Here is a 22,072-nt window from a genome sequence, read left to right as displayed (position 1 = left end):
TGGAAACTAGGAGGGTGTGAATGTACTATCAGCTGTATTTAATAACTTTTGGAATGATAACTATTTCACCTTTATCTTGGTCTATTCCAATTCACATGAAAAAATCCCTCATCTAATGGTCAAACCTTTTAACAAACATTTAATTTTTCAATTTTTTTTCTGATTGTTTAAAACTCTCCTAAGCATCTTTGTGCTTGGAAATTCTGTATGTTAACAAGAGATGCTCAAGCAGCCTCTATTTCAAGTGGCAGTGGCTGCAAAGGAGAGGCAGCAAATCACCTCATCCTGCTTCCAGCTCCCTGTGGAGAGCAGTGCTGTGCAAAGTGCACACAGCCATGTGCTTTCCTTAAACATCCCTTGCCCCTCCCACAGCCACAAGGAAATTCTTGTGAGGGGAGGGTGGGGGTGGTCAGGGCAGGAGGAGAAAGTGGAGACTGTCCAAGAAGTATGAATCACTGATTCCTCCTCTCCATGGACCGAGTACAGCACTTTCCCAGAAAGGAGGCAGCGACTCCAGGAGCTGGCCCTGAGTTCCAGCAATGCAGGCAGTTCCTGGGCTGGCTGTTAACTGCTGAGCAGCTGCTGCAGCCTCTGCCCTGCCCTGCCTGCTCGTGGCCTGCCTGTTCCAGGGGAGATCCCCAGCTGGCACCCTGGCACCAGCAGGGAGTGACACCCACAGGCCAGTCCTGCTCCAGCTGGCCCCAGCACCTGCCTGGCCCGACCTTCCCACAGCAGGAAGGGTTAATGGAAAAGGGTTTGTGCTTTAAGACTCTTTGAATGGCTTTTATTTTTAGACATTTTACAAGATACAGAGTGAAAGCCTATTGTTCTTATGGTAAGAGATCTTTACAAAGACATCAATATTTTAAGTAATTAAAAATATCTTAACAAAAGACTTTGCTTAAAAACTTGGCAGTTTAACAAGCACTCCTCCCTTCATCATCTTTTATTCTCATCAGACCAAGGCCGGGTTGTGATCCATGTGTGCTGCAACACAAACAAGAGCTGTGTTAGTTCTGCTCAGTGCAGCCTTCATGCACACAACTCTGCTGGGCTGGCAGTGAGGGCTGCAACCCCCCAGGTCAGCACATTGAAAAATTAATTCTTTTTCCACCCCACAGTTATTTGGCATCCTTTTTAATCAAGAAGCCTTCTCTGAACTGTTGGTTCTCAGGGAAACAATAATATAGGAACCTCACACTTGGCAAGAAATCTCTTCCCAGCCTGAGCTGGAGCTCCCATCCAACCCACTCAGCAGCCTGAGAGTGTGAGCCAAGCCCTGTGGGCTCCCACAGCCTCCCTGTGGATGCAGATTCCTGAATCCACCTGTTCTGCTGGTGGGATTCCTACCCCTTGGTGATGGAAGATCGTGCTGAGCCCAGTGACTCTGCAAAGGACACGTGGTGTGGCCTGAACTCACAGCCATCCCTGCCTCAAACCTTCCTGTGGGGTGACAGGTGAGTGTGCAGGGTGATTGCTCAGAAATGCACAACCAGATGCAGTTTTAGCCCAAAGAAGGCAGCAGAAAGGAAATGTGACCTTTATTTGGCTGACCAGTGACAGTGAGAGCACAGAAGGCTGTTGAAGTGAGCATGTCCTCAGTACCCAGGGCTTTGCTTAGGAAAGATTGAACCTTTCTGGTTGATAATTAAACAGTGAGACACTGGCAGCTCGGGCCCAGGGGCTGAAATGCAGGAAGCCCACTCCAGGGAAGGATCCCTGATACCTGCAGTGCTGCAGCCCAACTCAAATTCACAACTTGCTCCTTCCTACAAAAGCTGAAGGACTCTGAACAAATTTGGGTTTTCTCATTTTTGTCCATCACATGAGGACAAGGGCATGAAGCATCTCCTTGATCAGCTGTGGCTGCAGCACAGTGTGGGGAACCACAACTGGCAGTGAGGCATTGGCTGCAGTAATTTGGTGGTTTTAGAAACAAAACACCCCAAAAACTCCTCCCTGCTGTGGAAACTCTGCTTGATTCTCTCACAGCTACACAGAACTTATCTCACTGTCAATGGGGATGAACCATCCTCTGGGGGAGGTGGGGGAGCTGATAAGATCTGTACAATTAATCAACTCTGGACCCTCAGATCCATCAGCTGTGACTCAGGCCTGCTTTGTGGGCAGAACTTGGGGCTGAGGTTTTATTGGCCCAACATGAAAGTCAGATTAAGTACAACAGCTTCAGCCTTCCTTTTGGGCTTTCTCTTCCTTGTGCAGGGCTTTAATTTTTAAGAGATTAAAATAAAAATATTCAGCTCTGTATTTTCCTTGGTTCTTTGCAAAATAGGTAGCAAGTTACCTGTTCACTCCAGGAAAGAGAACAACACACAGGGTGTTATTCTGCAGGCTCCTATAGAGCTTTCTGATATTCTGGTCTAACTTCTTCACCTTTTTCCTTAGATCCTGCTCCTGCATAAGAGAACAGAAGCAATAAAGTCCCCCGTTCATCAGCAATTATCCTTCAGAGTGTGTGGGGCTGGCACAGGGGAGGGCAGCAGTGATGCTGCTCCTGCCTGGCACCTGGCCCAGCTGCAGGAGAACCACAGGCCCTGCTCACATGGGAGCTGCCCCTCCAGAGCTCTGGTTTCCTGTGCAGCCCACAGGCACTCACCCCTCCCTGTGCCCCCTGTGAGCTCTCCAGTGCCAGGTTTCAGTTCCTGGGCAGCAGCACCCCCTGCCCTGTGCACTAGGCTGGTTCCACTGTTATGCAGTGCCCTGCAAACATCATGTTATCTCGTGTGGTGTTATCTCTCAAGCTGCTCTGTGGGAACTGATCCTTGGCAGCTCCTTTGCTCCAGCACAAGGACACCCTTCTGTCACAAGGAGCTCTGTACCTCAGTCAGCTCAAAGTTACCTCTGCAAGTTGCCAGGGCAGTCCCTCCTCACTAACTGCAACAAACACCAGCAGAGCCTCACACTCACAGAGTCAGACAGCTGCTCCATTTTCTCATAGAAGATGTGTTTTCCTTGCTTCTCATTGCTGTGATTCATTTGCCAAATCCATTTCCAGAGGTGACCTGGAGCAAGGGCTTTCCTACTTCTTAACTCACTACCCTTCATGGTGCATCCATTCATGGCTTCAAGGGCACCCAGAGCACTCTGGGTTTTCTGGAATTCTGAAATGCAAAGAGAAGGGAACATGCTTTGGTTGCTGCCCTTGTTGGCACCTGCAAGGCAGGGCTAAAGGTGTGGAGCAGGAGGGAGATGAGAAACAAATCACTGCAGCAAGCAGATCCTCATCTTGCTACAGATAAACATCAGACTAGAAATGCCAGCTGGCTGCAGCAGCACCCGCTGAGCTGTTCTCACCTTGCAGAAGAGATTCCTGGGCTGTGTGAAGCTGCACAGCAGCCACCCCTCACATGGAAGTACTGGAGCTCCATTAGTTCCAGCTCCCTGGAATTTTCTAAGTAAATGTTTGGGGTTTTTTTTAAGCAGGTGGTTTTTCCTCTTAAATATTTAGCTGTAAAGTGCTCCTCCAAACAATATGTGCTTCCACTGGAGCATTTTAAATACCATCCCTTGGAGCCTAGCTGGGTTTCAGTAGCTCTTACTGTGTCTGTGCAAAGTCCCAAGGGCTGCTGAATATTATTTGAAGGAAATATGCAGGCTGTGTGTGAAGCTACTTACTGAGGAAGCAGCAGCTCCTGTGCTTTCCACTCTGAAGATCCTTTGGCAGGAACAGTGCTTCCAGGTGCTTCAACTGGCTGAATTCTTCTTGCAACTCTGTCTCTGTTAATGACTTCTTCAGACCAGCCACATAAATCACACCTTCATTTTCTACATCCAGTTCTAATTCCTTAATCAGAACATTGCAGTCCAGCATTGCTGCAGTGACTGGTCTCTGGACCTGGGGTGGATGCAGCAGAAATAAAAAGCATGTCAGCCCACACTGCTCTGTGTTCTGAGCTTCTATTTTAAAGTATTTTTCTCCCATTACCAAAAGCAGACAGGTTCTTTTTCATCACTTGAAATAAATATGACTAATGAAGGCCAACTTAATTAGTCATGATAAAGGGAGATCCTATTTGTAATGCAGAAAAACTATAAAAGTAAAATGCCATGCTCTGTATAGCCCTGTTACTGGGATCTGCCTTTTCAAGCTGCAGCTGGAGGTCAGAACTCTTTCTTACTCCCCTCTGCTGACAGGCAAAAAGGAAAAACAAGAGGGATCCAGCCACTTCCTTTCTGCCAGGGGCCCTGAACTGTGCAGGGACCGGGAGATTGTAACAGCACAAGCACTTGCCCAGACACACTGCTGTGATGTTTCAGATGCACTGGAGGCTGTGCCTGGGCTGAACATAACTTTTGCTGTTTGCCTTTACCTTAATGCAGGATCCTGCTACCTCAGCTCCATTCAGGCACTCCAGAGCAAGCTGGGCAGCTTCCAGCACTTCATATTGGATACAGACATAGGGCTGGGAATAGCAGAGTAAAATACTTCAGCTTTAGCAGTGAGACACATTAGCCCTCCCTTGTAAAAAGTCAAGTCTCAATAAAGTTTTGCTTTCTTTTAAAACTAGAATAATATAAAAAGTTTGAGGGTAAAATATGTAATACTCCACATAGTCTAGCTGTTTAATACCTCCTTCAATTAACTCTTCAATTAATGCTACCCCTTTTTTTTTTCTTTGGCTATTGAAGACCTTAACATATCAGTTCTCTTTATAAGGACAAAAATCACCTCAGCTTCCCCAGCACTCCAAGTCCTCTGAGCAGCACATGAGCTGCACTGTTCTTGTCATTGTGTGGAGCAGCTTTTTAGGCGCCCTGAATGATTGTAGTTGATGACTACCACAAAATACCCTCCAAACAGAAACACTGGCATTTCTTTGGTTCTAATCTGTATCTTTCCAAGAGTTTACTCAGACCTTCCAGCCTGTCTCCAGCCTTTGAGTGCTCCTCACCTGGAATGTTTCGGTTACCACTGTAAGGGACTGGATTGGTCCACACCTCCCAAATTCTTTCTTCACAGACTTGATGCAGAAGTTTTCTTCAAAAGGACCTGCGTAAATTGTCAGCATGTCAGTCAGCTTGCTGCTCACCTGTTGGAACACAGATTAGAGAAGGCACTCACAAAGCAAAGGAACTAACTACTCAGTGCCTCCTGATAAATCACATCTCTCTGCAAGCTCAGCACAAAGACTGTTCTCAAACAAAAAATAATACCTTTTCATGAAGTCCAGCGTGAAGGTGAGATGCAAGGTACCCTGGACCCAAAGTGAACTGAATGATACTGAATTTGGACAGGGGAACATCTTCCAAGGCTCTCTGAAGGATCTGGAGGGACAAGAGCAAACGAGGCTCAAAGAGGTAAAAGACAATTGTACTGCAGAGGATCAAAACCAAGGCTATTGAATTTAACTCCCAACTTTAATTTTCATTATTGTCTAAGAAAGTCCTCGGGCAGAAATTCTTCCTTGGTGAGTCATGAGAGGATGCAGAGGATCAAAGCTCATTTCCGAAGTGCTCAAATGGATTTAGCTAACCTGGAATTAATACTATTGCTACCAGCACTGCCAGTCAGCTTTTAAAATAGGACTCATCTGCCCACTCCCAGAACAAGAACAACTTTGAACTATTTTGATGCTTAGACCAACCCACTCTAAGTCCATTCACCTGTTTATTTGAAGTGCTCAGGTTACTCTGACACAGGCCAGAAGAGTCTGATCCCTGTCTGCCCAAAAGGAGGGGTTTTTGGCCAGTCACCTGCAGACAATCTAAAAAACTAGCAGAGAGAAGTACACTGTGAATCACAATACTTTTCAGTATTTGGAATAAAAACTTTCAAGAAATGCTTGTCAGAGAATTACAATGCAGTTAAGAAATTTGAAAGAATATTCTTGTCCACAACATCAAAAGAAGCCTAGAACATACTCTGTGAAATTTGAGATGAAACTGCCCAAAGTTTTTCAGCACTGTGCTTCAATTATTTGTGTCTGTCTGAATATCCTGATTGCTTCTGAAAAATGTAAGGCACTTGTTTGATTTTACTGAGGATTCAACTGAAGGAAAAGGATACATATTTGAGAATCTTATTACCATGGTTTGGATAATGGTGGAGGCTCATTCAGCTGTTCCTGGAGCCCACATCCCTGGGGCTGTTGCACAGCTTTGTTCTTTGAGACCTCAGCCAGTTTTTCAGCTGTCAGAAGCATCTCCAAGTTTAGTTCTGCTACCTTGAGGAAGGAAGAAGATTATTAGCTGACTTTCATCTCATCAGCTAATTGTAGCTGACAAAAAGCCTGTGCTTTCCCTGTGAGTCATGCAGGCACACTCCAGCAGTGAAGAAACATGGACATTAATTTCTTGCCTTATTATTTTCTGTTGTCATTTTGGAGCATGCAGCACTCACAGCATCAACAGGCAGTCATCTCCAGAAAAGTTCTCTCAGAAATCAACAGCACAAGGGACTCATAAAACCAGCTGAATCACTACCACAACACACAAGGTCTCTCTTCTTTGATCTAGAAAAATTACAGGCATTCCTGCAGCCTGGAAATGAATCAGTCCTTCTTTAGCCAGGGCCCCTGCTCAGGATCAGCAGCAATGCTGGCTGCTGGCAGTGAGTGCTGAGCACTGGCAGTGCCCAGGTTATTCAGGCTCCTGGATAGAGGCTGGAAGTAACAAGCTGTAAAACTGGGCCCTCTATAACAGCTCCATTTTCTTCTCTTTTAAATCAACAGGAGGATGGGCAGGAGTGGAAGTTTTTTTCTTCAAAAGCACAACAACATTATGTTCTGTAGTTTAGGACAGAAATCTTAATTAGATACCTTTGTTGGTCCTTGCTCAATGAAGAATTGAGCTAACTCCAATGCAGCTCTGGCATCTTCTGTAGGATCATGCCCAAGCTTCTGTTCACACTGAATCTCCTTCCTAGGGCATCAAAATTAGGTGTACAGGCAGGTTATCTGTTTTTCCACACTGACCAACATCCTGTCTTTTCTAAACTGGGTCCTTTTCAGGCAAAAGAGCTTTCCCCTCTCCAAAAAGGATTTCAGTTCTGTGCAGCAGCATTCTTGTGAAATATTCCCAAAAGTTACTGCAAGAAATGTTTTTGCAATGTTGAGCAAAATGGTTTATGGAATTTACAGAATCCCTAGGTTGGAAGAGATCTTCAAGATCAAGTCCAACCCAGCCCTAGCACCTCTACTAAACCATGGCACTGAGTGCCATGTCCAGTCTTTATTTAAGTACATCCAGAGATGGTGACTCCACCACATCCCCAGGCAGCCATTCCAGAACTTTATCACTCTTTCTGTAAAAAACTTTTCCCTAATATCCAACCCATATTTTTCTCAGCACAGGTTAAGACTGTGCCCTGGTTCTGTCAGTGCTGCCTGGAGAAAGAGCCCAGCCCCACCTGAGCACAGCACAGGCACCTTTCAGCAGCTGTGCAGTGATAAGGTCACCTCTGAGTCTCCTTTTCTCCACACTGAGCACCCCCAGCTCCCTCAGTGATTCCTCTCAGGGTTTGTGTTCCCAGCCCCTCTCCAGCCTCGTTGCCCCCTCTGGACATTCCTGAGTGTCCCAAGGTCCTTCCCAACCTGAGGGCCCAGAGCTGGACACAGCACCCCAGGTGTGCCCTCACCAGTGCCAAGCACAGGGGAAATCTGACAGAAGCAGAGCTCATACTTGCTACTCTGATGCATGACTATTTTTAAATTTTACTTCTTTCCTGACCAATGGCCCAGCTCACAATTTGCACACAGAGAGGAAGGGCAGCCTCCAGTTCAGGGAAGTTTGGCACTGCAGAGTATGACCATTCACTGTGAGCATGGGGAGAATTATCTCACTAAGATACCATCCAGTGGTAGCTGATACACTGAGAAATATGACTGAAGTCAGTAAATCAGACTTTCATGTGTTAATATTTCTTTCTTGCCAACTGAAGCAGCTCTCATCTGTACGAGCAGGAGTGCCTGTGCTGTTCTACAATTCAATACAGCTCTCCAGCCCTGCAGGAAGGTGAGTTTTGCTGGGACTCAGATCTGGTTGGGTCACAGCATTCCTGCTTGCTCAAAGACAAGCCCATTTATTATGCTGCCAGTAAATTCCTTTTTACCATGTCTTACTGCCACAACCTGCTCCTTTCTTTTGAATCTTAGTAACAAAAGAATAATTCTGATACTATTAGCAGCAAATCAAGACCCTATGACCCACCATGACAGTACAGTAATAATCTTACCCTAAAACAGCTTTGGCTAGAAATTTTAGCTTAAATCTTCGACCTTCACTTCTGGCAAAAAGCAGTGAAGTATCAATAACGCTGGGGTGGATCATCTGGAGGAGAAAAATCATCACCACTTTAGTTTAAGAACAGCACACATACAGAACAGGACAGTAACTCCACAATTTTCTGTGCCTCTGCCTTTTAATTTCAGTTGCCAGTTCTTCCCTGACAGATACCTCATTCACAAGAGAGCAAAAGGAATAATGAAACAAATCCAACTCTCCTTTCTACTTCCCACTCTAGTGAGAAAATCCAGATTGAGTTAGAAAGATTAACTATGATCCAAGCATTTTAGATTGGTTAAATCACCCACAGAGATTTAGCTCTCCCCATAACAGAGCTATCAGAAGCATTTGGCTGAAGCAGAGGGGTAAAGCTGCACTTGCAACAATATCTGTGTCTGGACAGACTTCTCTCTTTTGGGTTCTGAACAGCCCCTTGCAAATTTTATAGCTGTAAGGAGAGTTCTTGACTTTTAATCCTTACAAGCATAGGGCTATTCATAATAAAAAGCAATTAACAAGTGTTCATTAATAAAAAGAGCAATTGTTAAAGTTTTCAGATGTTAAATGAGTAACACAGGGTTAGGAAAAACAGTTTTAAAAACATACTCACTTCCAAAGCCTGAAGATCAGAATTTAAAGAATGGCCCACCAATACTGCATCATGGGGAAGCATTTTTTTTAGCCTGGTTTGGATGTCTGACAGTCTTGTCTTCACTGGAAGAAGCATTTTCCTTGTGATTCCTGAGAATCTTCAAAACAAAAGTTGGGTGAGTTAAAAACAATACATCAGCAGCAGTGTATGCTGGAAAACATTGCAAGCAGGTTCTGTGATATGAATATGAAATATGAACTCAGTGTAGCTAATCACAGAATGCTATTTACTGTTTTCTGATCCAACATCAGAGGATATTCTGCAGCTAAGCTGCTAAGAGTGCTACCAAATCTGTTTCAAAAGTTTATTTCTCCCAGGTATTCTTGAATAATGCAGTTGGCATCAGACAGCACAGGTAAGGAAATATTGCAAGTCTATGGTGGAAGGAGATGCTTCCAAGTAACCTGAGGGGACTGGGCCATCACCTCCTGGACAAAGCCAGGTGAAGTTTTGAAGAAGACAAGCCTTGAGTTTTGCCTGCTTTTGTTGTAATCCTGAGCCCCACCCTAAAGGTGTGTACAAGCTCTATGCATTTTTTACATATGAGCAAATTTAGCTACAGACTCCATCTTACTTTATAACCATGAGTGAAGAGTAACTTGTGCTGTGTGTCATTAATTTGTAACAGAACTTTCCATGGACACTGCAGAGTGGCAGTGGCTCTGCCTGGGAGCCCCACATTGTACACATCACGTCGGTCACTTTAGTCACACAGCAAGAACTGCATTCCTAACACTGAGGGAAATGCAGCAGGATCTGTGCAAACCCAGGGGTTCTGGAAGGCCCTGTGTAACAGCTGAATGTGAAGGGGCTGCAGCTGTGACAGGCAGAGAGAAGGCAGCTCTGTGGCAGCGACCTGGTGCGGTAGTTGAACACTCTGCTCTCAGGCTTGACCAGCTCGTTCAGGAGGCAGCGGCCCCGCGCATCCACCAGCGACACGCGCGTCACCTCGTTCCCCTTGGCAGTCAGGCACTGGCAGGAAGAAGCAGAGGCAGTTGTTGCATCAGCACCATGCTGCCACTCCAAAACCTTCACTCACATCTGCTTTGGCTGCAGCAGCATCACTGTGAAGGAGTTCCTTGACTTGGAGATCCACCCCTCACAGCTGGTGGGTTTATACTCTGCTGTGCTTCATCCTAATTGTTAAATGTGCACTGTAAGCACAGCAAACACACAGGCAAGCACAGCACAGAAAAACACTGCCAAAAAGTGCTGATTTCACAGAAGCAGTCTGTGCTCTCTGCACTGCACAAATGCCGCTGACAGCACCGGCCCCAGAGACACTGAACAATTTAAAGGCAGAGCCCAGGTTGTATCAATAGTTACTCAATGCTGATGCCAAACAGGCATCTCTGCAAGGCTATAAAGGAGAACTCTTCACCAAGCAGCTGCCAGAGGAACTGTGATGCTAAAGGAAAGATGTGTGCCAGGGAAATATCTTTCCTTTCCCAAACCTTGGAGAGAGCTGAGGAGGAATTCCACAGCAGTCTCATGGGTTATTCCAGCATTGCTGACAGCCTGGCAGATCCAGCTGCTGCTCTGGGAGCCAACAGAACTGAGCTCTTTGCTCAGGATATTATTTTTGTCTCATAGCCAGAACCACTGCTGGGGCCTCTCCATGGCTGCATTAGCACTGGTACCATCAAGGAAGGGACTGGCAGCAGATATTAAGATATCAGAAGTGGTTTAAGAGAGTGCTTGGCTTACTTGGGAAGAGCTGATAAGAGCTGGGTGCCTGACTCTATTTTTTAAGGCCACACACACTGATTTTTACCATTTCACAATCCAGACCAAAGAGAGGGCTGTTGTCTGTCCTCTGCTGATCACACTCTGTGGAGATGTAGCCCTTGCATCCAGGGGAACCTGGAAGGAAAACACACTTGGGAATAAGATCTTTCTTCTACAACTCATGACAAAACATATCACTAAACTGTCAAAACTAAAAACAACCCCCAACACAACAAAACAATAAACAGCCCTCACCCAAAAACTGACCTTCTATGGGATAGTCATTTTTTTTCTGCTCTTCTAAAGTCAGAGTATAGCTGGTAAGGCCTTGTTTTTTTTCTCCATATCTCTGAATGATGGGATCACATTGCAAGTCTGAGCTTTTAGCAGTGCACTCACTGCTGGTGGAAGTCAAGCCTGTAAAATACAAAAGCATCTGTCAAACTCAGTTTCTGTTTCAGATCAACACTTAGAGGCTGCACCATTCCAGATCACTACCTGGAACAACAGATTGGAGAGAGAGAGAGGGTCAGAGAAAAAGACAAGAGTCTTAGCTCAAACCTAATGTATATCTTTGATTACATACATCTTGGAATGGGTAGTAAAGCAGTAGGGATTGGGATAAAATATGTTAAAATCTTTCTCATTTTGCATCCATTTTGACAATCAGCCCAACATGAGTTACTGAACTAGTCAGGGTAAGAAGTCTCATGGTTTAAGCCATTGTATGCCTTCCTTTCTAAACAAGTTTATCATGGCAGCACACTGGGATTGCAAAGGATGCAAAGTCATAAATCTCTGTTTAAAGTGAGTCACTGTCTTGAAAGAGAGAATGCAAACCCAAACAAAATACCTTGTGGAGTGTTTTGAGGTTTCAGGTTTGTTCCTTCTCCATACAGGCTGACCGGGAAGTTGGCAGAAGGTGCTAATGTGAATCTCTGAAAAAACAAAATGTGAAAACATGTTAGTGACTTTGAAAGACAGGCAAAGATAAGGAGAAAATGAGGGGTTCATTGATCCCCAAGCCAGCCAAATTCAGAGGATGAAAAAAAAGAAACAGTGGAAATACATTTGGTGTTTTAGCAAGTAGACAAACCCAACACAAATCAAACCTGTTCCAATGAGGGAGGACACAGGATTCTTTGTACTACAGGACAGATCTGCCTTGCCTGATATGATCAAGAAGGCAAATCTCAAGACCTTCTTTGATAGAAGCTAAAGCTAGTTCCAGTCTTTCCAGTTAAGTTGTGATTTACATTTGGTGCAGTTCAGGAAGAACTCTCTAGAAGCTTAAATTCAAGTCCTTCTTTCTATCTTATTTCAAAAATGTTGCTTGTAAGTCAGAAAATTAATTATTTTAATAATCTTTCTGGGAAATGGGAGAAACTTGACATAAGTGCAAATAATAAAAGTGATATTTTTCAACCAGTAAGACTAGCATAATGCTATAGAGTCTCCTCACTCGCAGTAAATTCCAAATTACTGAAATTATTCCAAGATATTTATCACAATTTATCATAATTGGCATCCTGTAGGTGCAGGATATGTAACAGTCAGAGGACTGAAACATCAATAAACATTTCATCTGGTAAAGCTTCAAAGATATAAGTGTTGAAATCCTGTTCCTAATATCAAAGCCCTGTCCTCTGTTCTGAGCTGACAACTGATGCAAACAGATCCTCTCACTTGCTGTCAAGGATGGCCAGATCCTTGGAAAAGGCAGTAATTCCACTGCAGCATTGTCCCTGGGATGTGCTTTCAGGACTGGCAAGGATGCAGTCTGGGACTTACATGGCGAAACGCTTTCCTGAGGTGTTTGAACTGTAAATAGAATCTGTAGAAATGGAGTTGGCTCATTTCGTGCAGAACAACAACCACAACCCCAGCCAGGTGGCTTTGGTGATAAATACGGCACCAGCTGCAGTTAGAAAAGAACAATAATTTAAAATATATATATATATATAAATCAAAGCAAAACAATTATCAAGCACTCTTAAAAAAAAAGTTGGAACCAGCCCAGCTTTAAAGTCAGTAAATGGCAAAGTGCCAAATGATTTCAATAAGAAGAGGCTTTATAGCTTATCTCCAACAGCCACATATTCCTGGAAGCAACAGAGTACAGGAGACAAAGAAAGAAGAGTTATTGCAAATTTCTGCTGCATTTCAAAACATGTATACCTCATTCATATGTATCAGAATGTGACTATACCAGCAACTTCTACTGTAGTCATGCATTCTGGTGAATTAGTGAATCAAAATAAGTTTCACAAAATAATTCTCTATTTACTATTAAAATCTAAAGTGGAGTATTTTCTGCTTTGAGTTTCATTTGAAGATTAATTTAATTTAATTTCATTTTTGCTATTCAAGGTTATAAGCCCTCCTCAGCCTTTCCCTTCCAGTACTGAGAATTGGTCCAGAGAAAGGGAGAAGTGACCAAAATGTTTTGTTTTTTCTAAAATGCTCTAGAACACTGTTTCAATTATATCTAATGTGAAATGCATTAATATTTGTGTTAATATTTTAACAGGGTATTTTGTTTCTCAGTGTGTGGAGCTTCTTCAGTTCCACATCAGTCATTCAGTTTTTCAAAACTGCATGAAACAAAACTGTGGAATGGTAGGATTTCTGCCAGAAGAGGAATTCTGCTTCCTGGCCAAATCTAACAATTTTATCTGCACAATCCAGGCTGCCATTATGGCAACTCCACAGTGAGTGCTCCCAGCCCAGCATGGCCAATATTCCTGCAGGAATGTTCTCACACCAGAGCAGAGGAGGAGAGCAGGCTGGCTGCAGTACCTGGGCTGTGCTGCCTTGTGGCATTTCCCCAGAGCTGCGTATTTCAGCAGCTCATACAGCTGCTCCTGGCTGATTTCTGAGTCCTCACCCAGCAGAGCTGCTGACAAATGACAGGACTTCACCTGTGGAAAGGGAAATGCTGGTAAGAGAGGTTTCAGGTAATCACACCAGTCCATGAAGAAGGAAGAAAAAAGAAACTACTTGGATACAAGCAGTATCCTGGGCAACAGTTTCCTTTCAGATCCCACTTTAATATTACATTTACTCAACATTTCAGTAACCCAGGTAGTCTAACTTTGAAGATTTATTTAACAAAGATTAACATAAGCAGATGTATGCAGTAAGGAGACAACTGATATTCAAACACAATATTCTGGTCTCTCAACCCTTTCCCCCACTTGCTGCAGAGCTTTAAACATCTCTACAAGTGTTACATGTAGGACTCACTCTATGGGAGGTTTTCTCTATCTACAGTGTGGGATCTGCTCTGCCACAAGAGTTTGCTGACCCCTGCAGGGAAAAACGTTTCAGTAAAATCCAAGGAATATGCAGAAAGAAAGCACTGAGCTGATGAGTGGGGACTGTGCCTCACATTCCTGCATAGCAGTTCTTTAAGCCTAAATGCACAAATTCTTCTAAAGGCTAATTAGCAAGTAAATGTGGCATTTTGGTGACCTCCACCGACCAGATGGCCTCTTCCAAAAAACTCCTGTAAAATTTTTAAAGAGATTCTTATTATAAGTGATGAAAAGACATCAAGGCATACAGGGGGAAAAACACCACACAACACTAGAGAATGTAAAACCTCACAGCACGAACACCCACTGGAAGTTCTTTTCCCCCACACACTAACAAGCCATGTGCTGTAATTTGGTCAGAGCCTGCCCACACGGGACCGAGCTGGTGTGCTCTTCAGGACATTTGTCACTGGGTAAGGAAGTTAAAGAGAGGTGACAACGTTCGTGGTTCCAGTGGTTAAGAATCATCTAGCAATAACAGCACACGCTGGTGTAATTGCTAGTGCCTCATCTCTCAAGCTGAGACAAGTAATGACACCGTTGTTTTCAATACAGCCTAATTAAAGCTTTGCAAAAAAACCCACACAAAGAGCAGAGGTTTTGATTCACCAAGGAGAGGGTACTGCCAGCCACAGGAATTTGTCTCTAAGCGGATACAAACAGGGCTGATCTCACGGGCTGGAGACACCAGCTCCTGTCCCACGGGCAGCGACTCAGTGTGCCCTGGGTGAGGTGTCCCCGTGGGGCTGCTCTGCATCCTCCAGCAGTGCATGTGCCGAGCACGCACAATGCTCCTTTCGAGATCTGCTTTGTTTATGAGCAGATTATATTGGAGAATATATCTATTTTTTAAACAAAATTCCTTAAATGTAATGCTGAGCACTCCAAATGAGTTATTTCCCACATCTCTTGGAGCAGAATGCAAGCCATTACCAGGCTCCCCAAGGCAGCGGTCACGGCCCCAAACGGGCCCAGGTTCGAGAAGCGTTCGGACAATGCTCTGAGGCACGAGGCGGGATTGGACTGGCCACGGCTCCAGGGCCAGAAGCCGGACCCGATGAGCCCTGCGAACAACTCAGGGCATTCTGTGTTGTTATCAGCAGGCACTGGCTGTATACGACCCTCCCGGTACTCTGCCGCTGTCCACGGCTTTGGGGACTCCCAGCGCCCCCGAGAAGCGGCCGTGAGGGACACAGGGCCCGCACAGCGCCGGGCGCTCGGCTCTCACCTCGGGGCCCCTGCCCGGGCCGCCGCCATCCGCCTTCCGCCTCTTCCGCGCCGCCCGCGGCCCCTCCGCGCCTTCGCCGAGCCGCTTGCGCCCGTTAAGGCACAGCCCCTTCGCCATGGCCCGCACGGGAGCGGCGGGAGCAGGCGGCCCCTCACGGCCGGATACGGCCCCGAGCTGCCGGGGGCTCTGGGATGGCGCTGGGCGGTGCCAGGGCCGCGGCCGGAGCAGCCGAGCGCCGAGAGCGCGATGGGGGCGGGCCCGCGGGAGCTTTGAAACGGCGGCAGCGCGCTGAGGCGGCGGAGCCGGCCATGGCCACCAAGCGGCTGGCCAGGTGCGGGGCCGGGGCGCGACAGCGGTGTCCGGGCGCGGAGGGGCCGCGGCGGTGGCGGTGTTGCTGTTGCTGTTGCTGTTGCTGTTGGTGTCCGGGCTCGGAGGGGCCGCGGCGGTGTCGGGCGGCCCCTGAGCCCGGTCGGTGTTCGCGGGCGGCCCCTGAGCTCGGTCGGTGTCCGCAGGCGGCTGGGGCTGGCGCGGAGCAGCGCACGGACGCGGAGCGGGGCGCGGGCGGGCGCGGGGCAGCGCTTCGCCTTCCTGATCGTCCTGGACTTCGAGGCCACGTGCTGGGGAGAGCGCGACCGGCGCGGGCCCGAGATCAGTGAGTGCGCCCAGCTGGCTCTGAGCCTGTGGCCTCTCTATGTGTCCTCCTTGTATTGGGTTCTTCTTAACGCCTGGCGTTTCAGCCCCAGTATAATGGAATAATAGATACATAAATAATATAAGTGTGTGTATATATATTGTGCATATATATATATATATACAAATATATATATATATATGAATCACAAAATATTCTGAACTGGAAGAGACCAACAGGGATTATCAACTCTAGCTCTTAAGCGAGTGATCTATACAGGGATAAAACCCACAACCTTGGCTTTATCAGCATCATGCTTGAACTCTATGTTCATACATATAAATAAATAAATATTTTAAATAGCTATAAATTTCATAATATAAAATTTTATATATAAAAATTCTCAATAATAAAAATTTAGATATATAAAAACTTTATATATATAAATATTTTATATATAAACATTTATATATATGAAATTATAGAAATTTTTATTTTAAATTCTATATATAAAATTATATATATAAAATTATGTATGTATATATATATATATAAAATCTACTCCATTATATAATATATATATATACATGAATATGTGTGATGGAATACCATCATGCCATCATGGAATATGTTGAGTTGGCAGAGACCCATATGAAAATGGTCTCATTCCTGTGAACAGTTTTAACCTTTCTGGCCTTGTGTTTTGGTTCTGTTTTGTTTGTTTTGTTTCTTCTTCTCCATGCTTGTTGCAGTTGAATTCCCAGCAGTCCTGTTAAACACCTCAACAGGAGCCATTGAATCTGAATTCCACATGTATGTGCAGCCCCAGGAGCATCCTATTCTCTCTGAATTCTGTAAAGAACTAACTGGCATAACACAGGTATAATTATGACTTAACATTGTTTTATAATTGTATAATTGCTGTTTACTGTTTTATTTAAAGAGGCTGTAAAGAAACAAACCTCGAATGAATTTCAGTGAGTTCTAACACATACATGCTTCTTGTTCTGTTCCTTGAAGAATCAAGTGGACCAAGGGGTGCCTCTCAACATTTGCTTATCACAGTTTATGAAATGGATTCAGAAGATACAGAAGGAGAAGAAAATTATGTTCAGTACAGATAGTCAGAGTAATTATACTTCAGAAGCAAAAGCGTGTGCCTTTGTAACATGGACAGGTAAATAACATTTTCATTTGCTTTTTCTGCACAGTAATAACATTAGGTGGCACTAGTGAGATTGTGTCGTCACTTCTATACAGCCAAAATCCTATTATTAGGTATTAAAAACATGGAATATTGGGATAAGACTGAAAATATGAAATCCACGGAATCCTGACATGTTTGCTGCATCTTTGACTCCAGGGTCTGACACTGCTACATTTTTCTACTTTGTGAACTGTATGATCATTCTTAGTGTATCTAAATTAATTAGAGATCTTTAGATCTTTGGGATCTCTGTCTGAAGTTAATTACTAACAGGGGTTTGCTTCTTCTGGTGTCCCATTGCAGCAACCCCAGTGTCTCCCTTGGACAACCCTGTCACAGCCTGTGCCTCCTGCCCTCCAGCAGCACAGGGTGCTGACAGTGTGTTGCTGTTGTGTCCCTTTATGTAGGTTTTTAGGCCACATAAAGGGACACACAGGCCACACTATGTGGATTTTAGGCCAGTTCTGCAGTGGTGGGTTGACTGTGGTTCTCCCTGCACAGACTGGGACCTGGGTGTGTGTTTGCACTACGAGTGCAGGAGGAAGCAGCTGCGCAAACCCGACATTCTGAACTCCTGGATTGATCTCAAAGCGACCTACAGGGTGAGAGGATGGACAGACAAACATTTCTACCCACACTCACCTCAAAGGCTGACTGCACCTGGGCTTACAAGGCAATGCTCTGTGTCCCAGTGACCAGAGTTACCTGGTTTTATTTTGTGATGTTACTGCTCAATAACCAACTGCCCTAGAACTGTGTGAATTTGAATAGAAATCTTAATGCTAGGAAAAGATTGTTGTTTGATAAAAGAATGATAATTATGAGAATTTATGAGCTGCTCTTCCTTTCCTGACACGTTTTGCTGTCCTTGCTTCCTATCTTTTTTTGTTTTGTGTGCTTCTATTGCTGCCTTATATTGCTGTGCAGGAAGTTGTCATTATAGTCTGTTTAGAGGTACCTCACAGGTAGGCAGCAGAATTAGGTCTCTAAAGACAAATAGTGTGAATATTCCCCCTTTGCAGTGATCAAATCAGATACTCATATTAGGAGCAAGAAGTAATACTCACTTTTTTCACTTACAAAAAATTCCATATCTATGCCAAATATATTCATGCCCATGCCTTTGATTGCATCTTAAGGTATTATTTATAGTTGTATTCTTCAATGCTGGTCTGTTAAGACTTTCATCAGTGTAAGTAAGCCATAGAGTGCAGACAAATGATTCCAGAACTCAGACAGAATGGATTTACTTAAGACTGAGAGAAGGGATTCATATTTCTTTCCATTCTGATTTCTAACAGGATAAGTAACTTACGGTTTTATCCCAAAATGCAGATACCCAACTTGCTTAATTTGCATTGTGAGATTTATTATTTGTAAGGGGATATTTCTGAAATGGCTTTGCTTCACTAGGAAAAGGTTTTTAAATGCTTCATGTTAAGCACCTGCATTTCTCTCCTTAGGCCTTCTATAACAGAAAGCCTAAAGGGCTCAATGGGGCTTTGCAGGATTTGGGGATAGCTTTTGAAGGACGGGAACATTCTGGTAAGCATGATGATCCTCATTTTAATATATATATATATAAATATATGTATCTTATAAAGCTAAATTGTACTATTTAGCTCTAGTTAACCTAAAGCAGCTAGTCATTATTCTTGAGTAGTTACTGCTGTTTCAGGTTATGCCATGTTCTGTCCAACAAGACAAGTTCTGTCCATCAAAACAAGAAAGGCAAAGTGCTCTGAGATCAGTTTGCTATTTCTCACCTCATACTTCATTTCTGAAATCTCTTCTACTGCTATTGAATGTATGTTCATAAGACCAATTTATGAATTGCTGGGATGCAAAAGAGGTTGAGAGAAGATAAAGAAACTTGATTTTACCTGATAGCTCTGGATATCCTGATAAAGTGAGAGAATTCCAACACAATATGTTTTTTTTTACTTGACTAATAAAAAGAGCAAGGATATTTAAAATTGTGCATAGATATTCAGCTCTATGGATAATCCTTCAGATGTTTCAGCACAGAGAATTATTTGGAATTTTCTACTTCCATTCCCTTTTTTGAACTAGATGACTAAGTGTCACAGTTCTGTAACTCCTTGTCATTCCTGTAAGGCTTACCTAGATTACCTTTTTCCAGTAATATGAACTATTCCCAGTAGCAGTTAAACAGAAGCCATTAATATAACCATACTTTTGAAGGGTTGGATGATTCCCGGAACACTGCTCGTCTTGCTTGGAGGCTGATTTGTGATGGATGTGTGCTCAAAGTTACTAAATCTTTGGATAAGGTTAGTCACTACTTTGTATCTTCCTGTCTACTTGCTTTGTAGCCTGGAATACAGATGAAAGGTGAGCTATTCAAATAATAAACCCAGCATCCTGACTGTGATTTGGAAAGAACATCCTTAGGCTGATATGCTTATTAATTTTGTGCATGTATTCCCAAAATGTCTGGGTATTCACTTTCCAAAATCTTCTTTTGTTTACGGACTCCCTAGGCACATCAGAAGAGTAATTTAATTTCCAGAACACTGACTGTAAATGACATTGACAAGACTCCACTGGGAAGTAAGAGCAGACCTGAAACATCTAGAGATGTTGAAACAAAACCTCTGGCTGAGAACAAACACAAGGGTATTGCGGGAAACAAGATAAATTCTAATCTCCAGGCTGGGGAGCAGCAGATCCCTTGCACTGATCCCTCTGCAGATGTCTGTGTTGTACCCAGCAGCAGCTCAAGGACTGAATTCCATGCTCGATGCCAAAGCTCTTCAGCAGCATCTCCTGACAGGTTTCCTGTTCCCCTGGGTCAGGCACAGCCATGTCCCAGCCCTGCACCAGCAGGCATCCAGCAGGGACTGAGCATTGGGCAGCCTCTGAGAACAGCCAGGCCCAGCCTCCCAGCACAGGGGTCAGGGCTGGTGCTGGTCTCCACCACCATCCCCTCAGTCACCGTCTCCACTGGGGACATCAGCACCAGCTCTGAGTGCCTGTCTCTGCTGACAGACTGGGAAGATGTTGCTTTGATACCAGAATCTCAATATGAACAAAATTCAGACTCTGTTCAGCTCGAGGATGACTCAAGCACAGACAGTCTAACCGTGTCTGAAGAAGAAACTATTTCAAAACAACTGGCTGTGACAAGTTCAGATAATCAGAGTTTGGAGGAAAGTGTGGCACCCATGGAACCTCGGAGGTCTGTTGTTTACAAAAGTCCTGATACTACAATCTATAATATAGGGACAGTTCAAAGGCAGACTTCAAAATTTTCAGCTTTCAAGTTACCATCTGCAAAGGGAAATGCTGTTCCAGCACAATCAGCATTAACTGGAAATTACTCTACTCCTTTAGAGGCTCCTAAAAGAAAGCCAACTAGTCCAAGAACATGCCCACCAGCAAAAAAGCAGTCTTTTCATATATATCAAGAGAAAACTTCCTCTTTTGATCACTCCTTACCTTTGAGAAGTTCAAACTTGCCCAGAGTATTTCCTGCAGTTCTGAACTCCACAGTAAATCTGAATGAGGCTGTGAGAGCTGTGAGAAATGGAAAATCAACTCCCCCTCTGTGTAACTGCGGCCGAAGAGCCAAAAAACTCTCTGTGTCAAATGCTGGCCCAAATCATGGCAGAGCATTTTATTGTTGTCCTGTTGGCAAGCAAGGAGGAAATAAGAAAAGTTGTGGATACTTCAAGTGGGAATATGCGCTTCTGAAAGAGAAATCTAGTGGTCTCACCTTTAATGCAGATGCTGTGACCTCTCTTGGAACTGTTCCTAGTAATTCAGAGAATTCTTCCAACAAAAAATATTGGTGTCTTAGACCCTCTATGAGAACTTGAGAATGGATACAATTTTTTGTCTGAATCCTAAACTCTCTAAGTTTCGTGCTTAATGGAATCAGGACAGTCAAATGATGTAAGATATATATTTTCAGAATGGGACAAAAAGGACAGTTCTTGGTTAATATAAATAGAAAGGAAAGTTGCTCAAACACACAAAAATATCAGCAGATCATAAAGTAACTCCTTAATAAAGTGTGAGAGAACAGGCAAAACTATAAGTGCTAAAATTAGAGTATGAGCAGCTGTTGGTACAATTCTTGAATTTCTGTTTTATCATATATTTTAAATACTAGTCCAGTCCTTAAGATTTTATTTGGCCTTTTTTTCCTAAATATACTTGTAATGCCTACAACTTTTAAATTTTGAAACTTTTGAAAGATTTTAAAATCTCTTTACAAGATGTTGCACATCAAAAGTGATTCTTGAAGCAATAGTAGTCTTTTAAACTGTTACAGAGTTTTTTATCCTTTAAGTAATAATAAAGATAAGATACTGATATTTCATTAAATGCTTTATTTAACACATTACTCTTGTGCTCTTGCCTCTCTGGGTTTCCCATTTCTTTTCTATCAGTGTCTGCTTTAGCTCGTAGTGCAACCCCTGGGACAGACAAATTATGGGAATCAGGTAAGGATGTATTCAACGTATAAACTAAGAAGGATGTAGTGTAATGTCTCACTTTATATTACTGTGTAAATCTGCAATGTCTTTCTTTGTAAAAAATCCTGCAAAAAAACAGCAAGTACTTTTATTTTTTTCCCCACTTCTACCACAGTTTGCTTCCAATGGTGGTTTCCTTATATTGAATTTGGATCAACTGCCTTGGTCAGTTTTTTCCACAGATCAGAACCTGTAACAATTCTTACTCCTTTAATTGTCCAAGAAGCTTGAAAGTTACAGCAGGGAGAAGCGGCTCTTAGGGACAGGGATGCACACAGGCATCTTCCTTTAGGAACTACGCTGCGGGCCACAGCTGTTCCGTTAGCACATGTTCGCTATTTCTCCAAGCCTCCATTTACCTGTTCAAAGTTTCTGGTTTAGCTGGTCCCTCTGCGCCGTGACACCTTCGGGACTCGGACAGGGTGCAAGTGGCCGAAGCATCTCCGTGGAGCGCACGGACGCGGCGTTGCAGAGCTGGACCGAGGGCTGCTCCTCTCCCCTCAGCTGCGGAATTACTAACACAGATTTTAACTCTGGAACCGGAGCTCGGGGGAAGAGAA

General features: G+C 44.0%; 2 protein-coding genes across 2 annotated transcripts; one reads left to right on the top strand and one right to left on the bottom strand.

The window, feature by feature from the left end:
- Positions 1-779: 779 nt before the first annotated feature.
- REXO5 (RNA exonuclease 5) lies at positions 780-15,338 on the bottom strand. Its single transcript, XM_058816074.1, has 19 exons — positions 15,170-15,338; positions 13,424-13,545; positions 12,416-12,542; positions 11,478-11,562; positions 10,892-11,041; positions 10,671-10,759; positions 9,753-9,868; positions 8,855-8,993; positions 8,195-8,289; positions 6,780-6,882; positions 6,049-6,185; positions 5,626-5,734; positions 5,176-5,286; positions 4,914-5,051; positions 4,332-4,424; positions 3,637-3,856; positions 2,929-3,122; positions 2,306-2,415; positions 780-987 (listed from the first exon to the last, which is right to left on the bottom strand). Exons 1-19 carry the CDS (start codon positions 15,284-15,286, stop codon positions 918-920), a joined length of 2,325 nt encoding a protein of 774 aa, XP_058672057.1. The 5' UTR covers positions 15,287-15,338; the 3' UTR covers positions 780-917.
- A 124-nt stretch (positions 15,339-15,462) lies between these two features.
- On the top strand, positions 15,463-21,330 carry ERI2 (ERI1 exoribonuclease family member 2). The gene is made up of 8 exons (XM_058816209.1): positions 15,463-15,500; positions 15,682-15,821; positions 16,553-16,680; positions 16,821-16,977; positions 17,509-17,609; positions 18,471-18,552; positions 19,213-19,301; positions 19,512-21,330. Exons 1-8 carry the CDS (start codon positions 15,478-15,480, stop codon positions 20,847-20,849), a joined length of 2,058 nt encoding a protein of 685 aa, XP_058672192.1. The 5' UTR covers positions 15,463-15,477; the 3' UTR covers positions 20,850-21,330.
- The last annotated feature ends 742 nt before the right edge of the window (positions 21,331-22,072 follow it).

This window comes from Ammospiza caudacuta, chromosome 17 (genome assembly GCF_027887145.1).
Source record: "Ammospiza caudacuta isolate bAmmCau1 chromosome 17, bAmmCau1.pri, whole genome shotgun sequence".
In the NCBI taxonomy this organism is placed as follows: domain Eukaryota; kingdom Metazoa; phylum Chordata; class Aves; order Passeriformes; family Passerellidae; genus Ammospiza; species Ammospiza caudacuta.
This window is presented reverse-complemented; position numbering and strand designations above follow the sequence as displayed.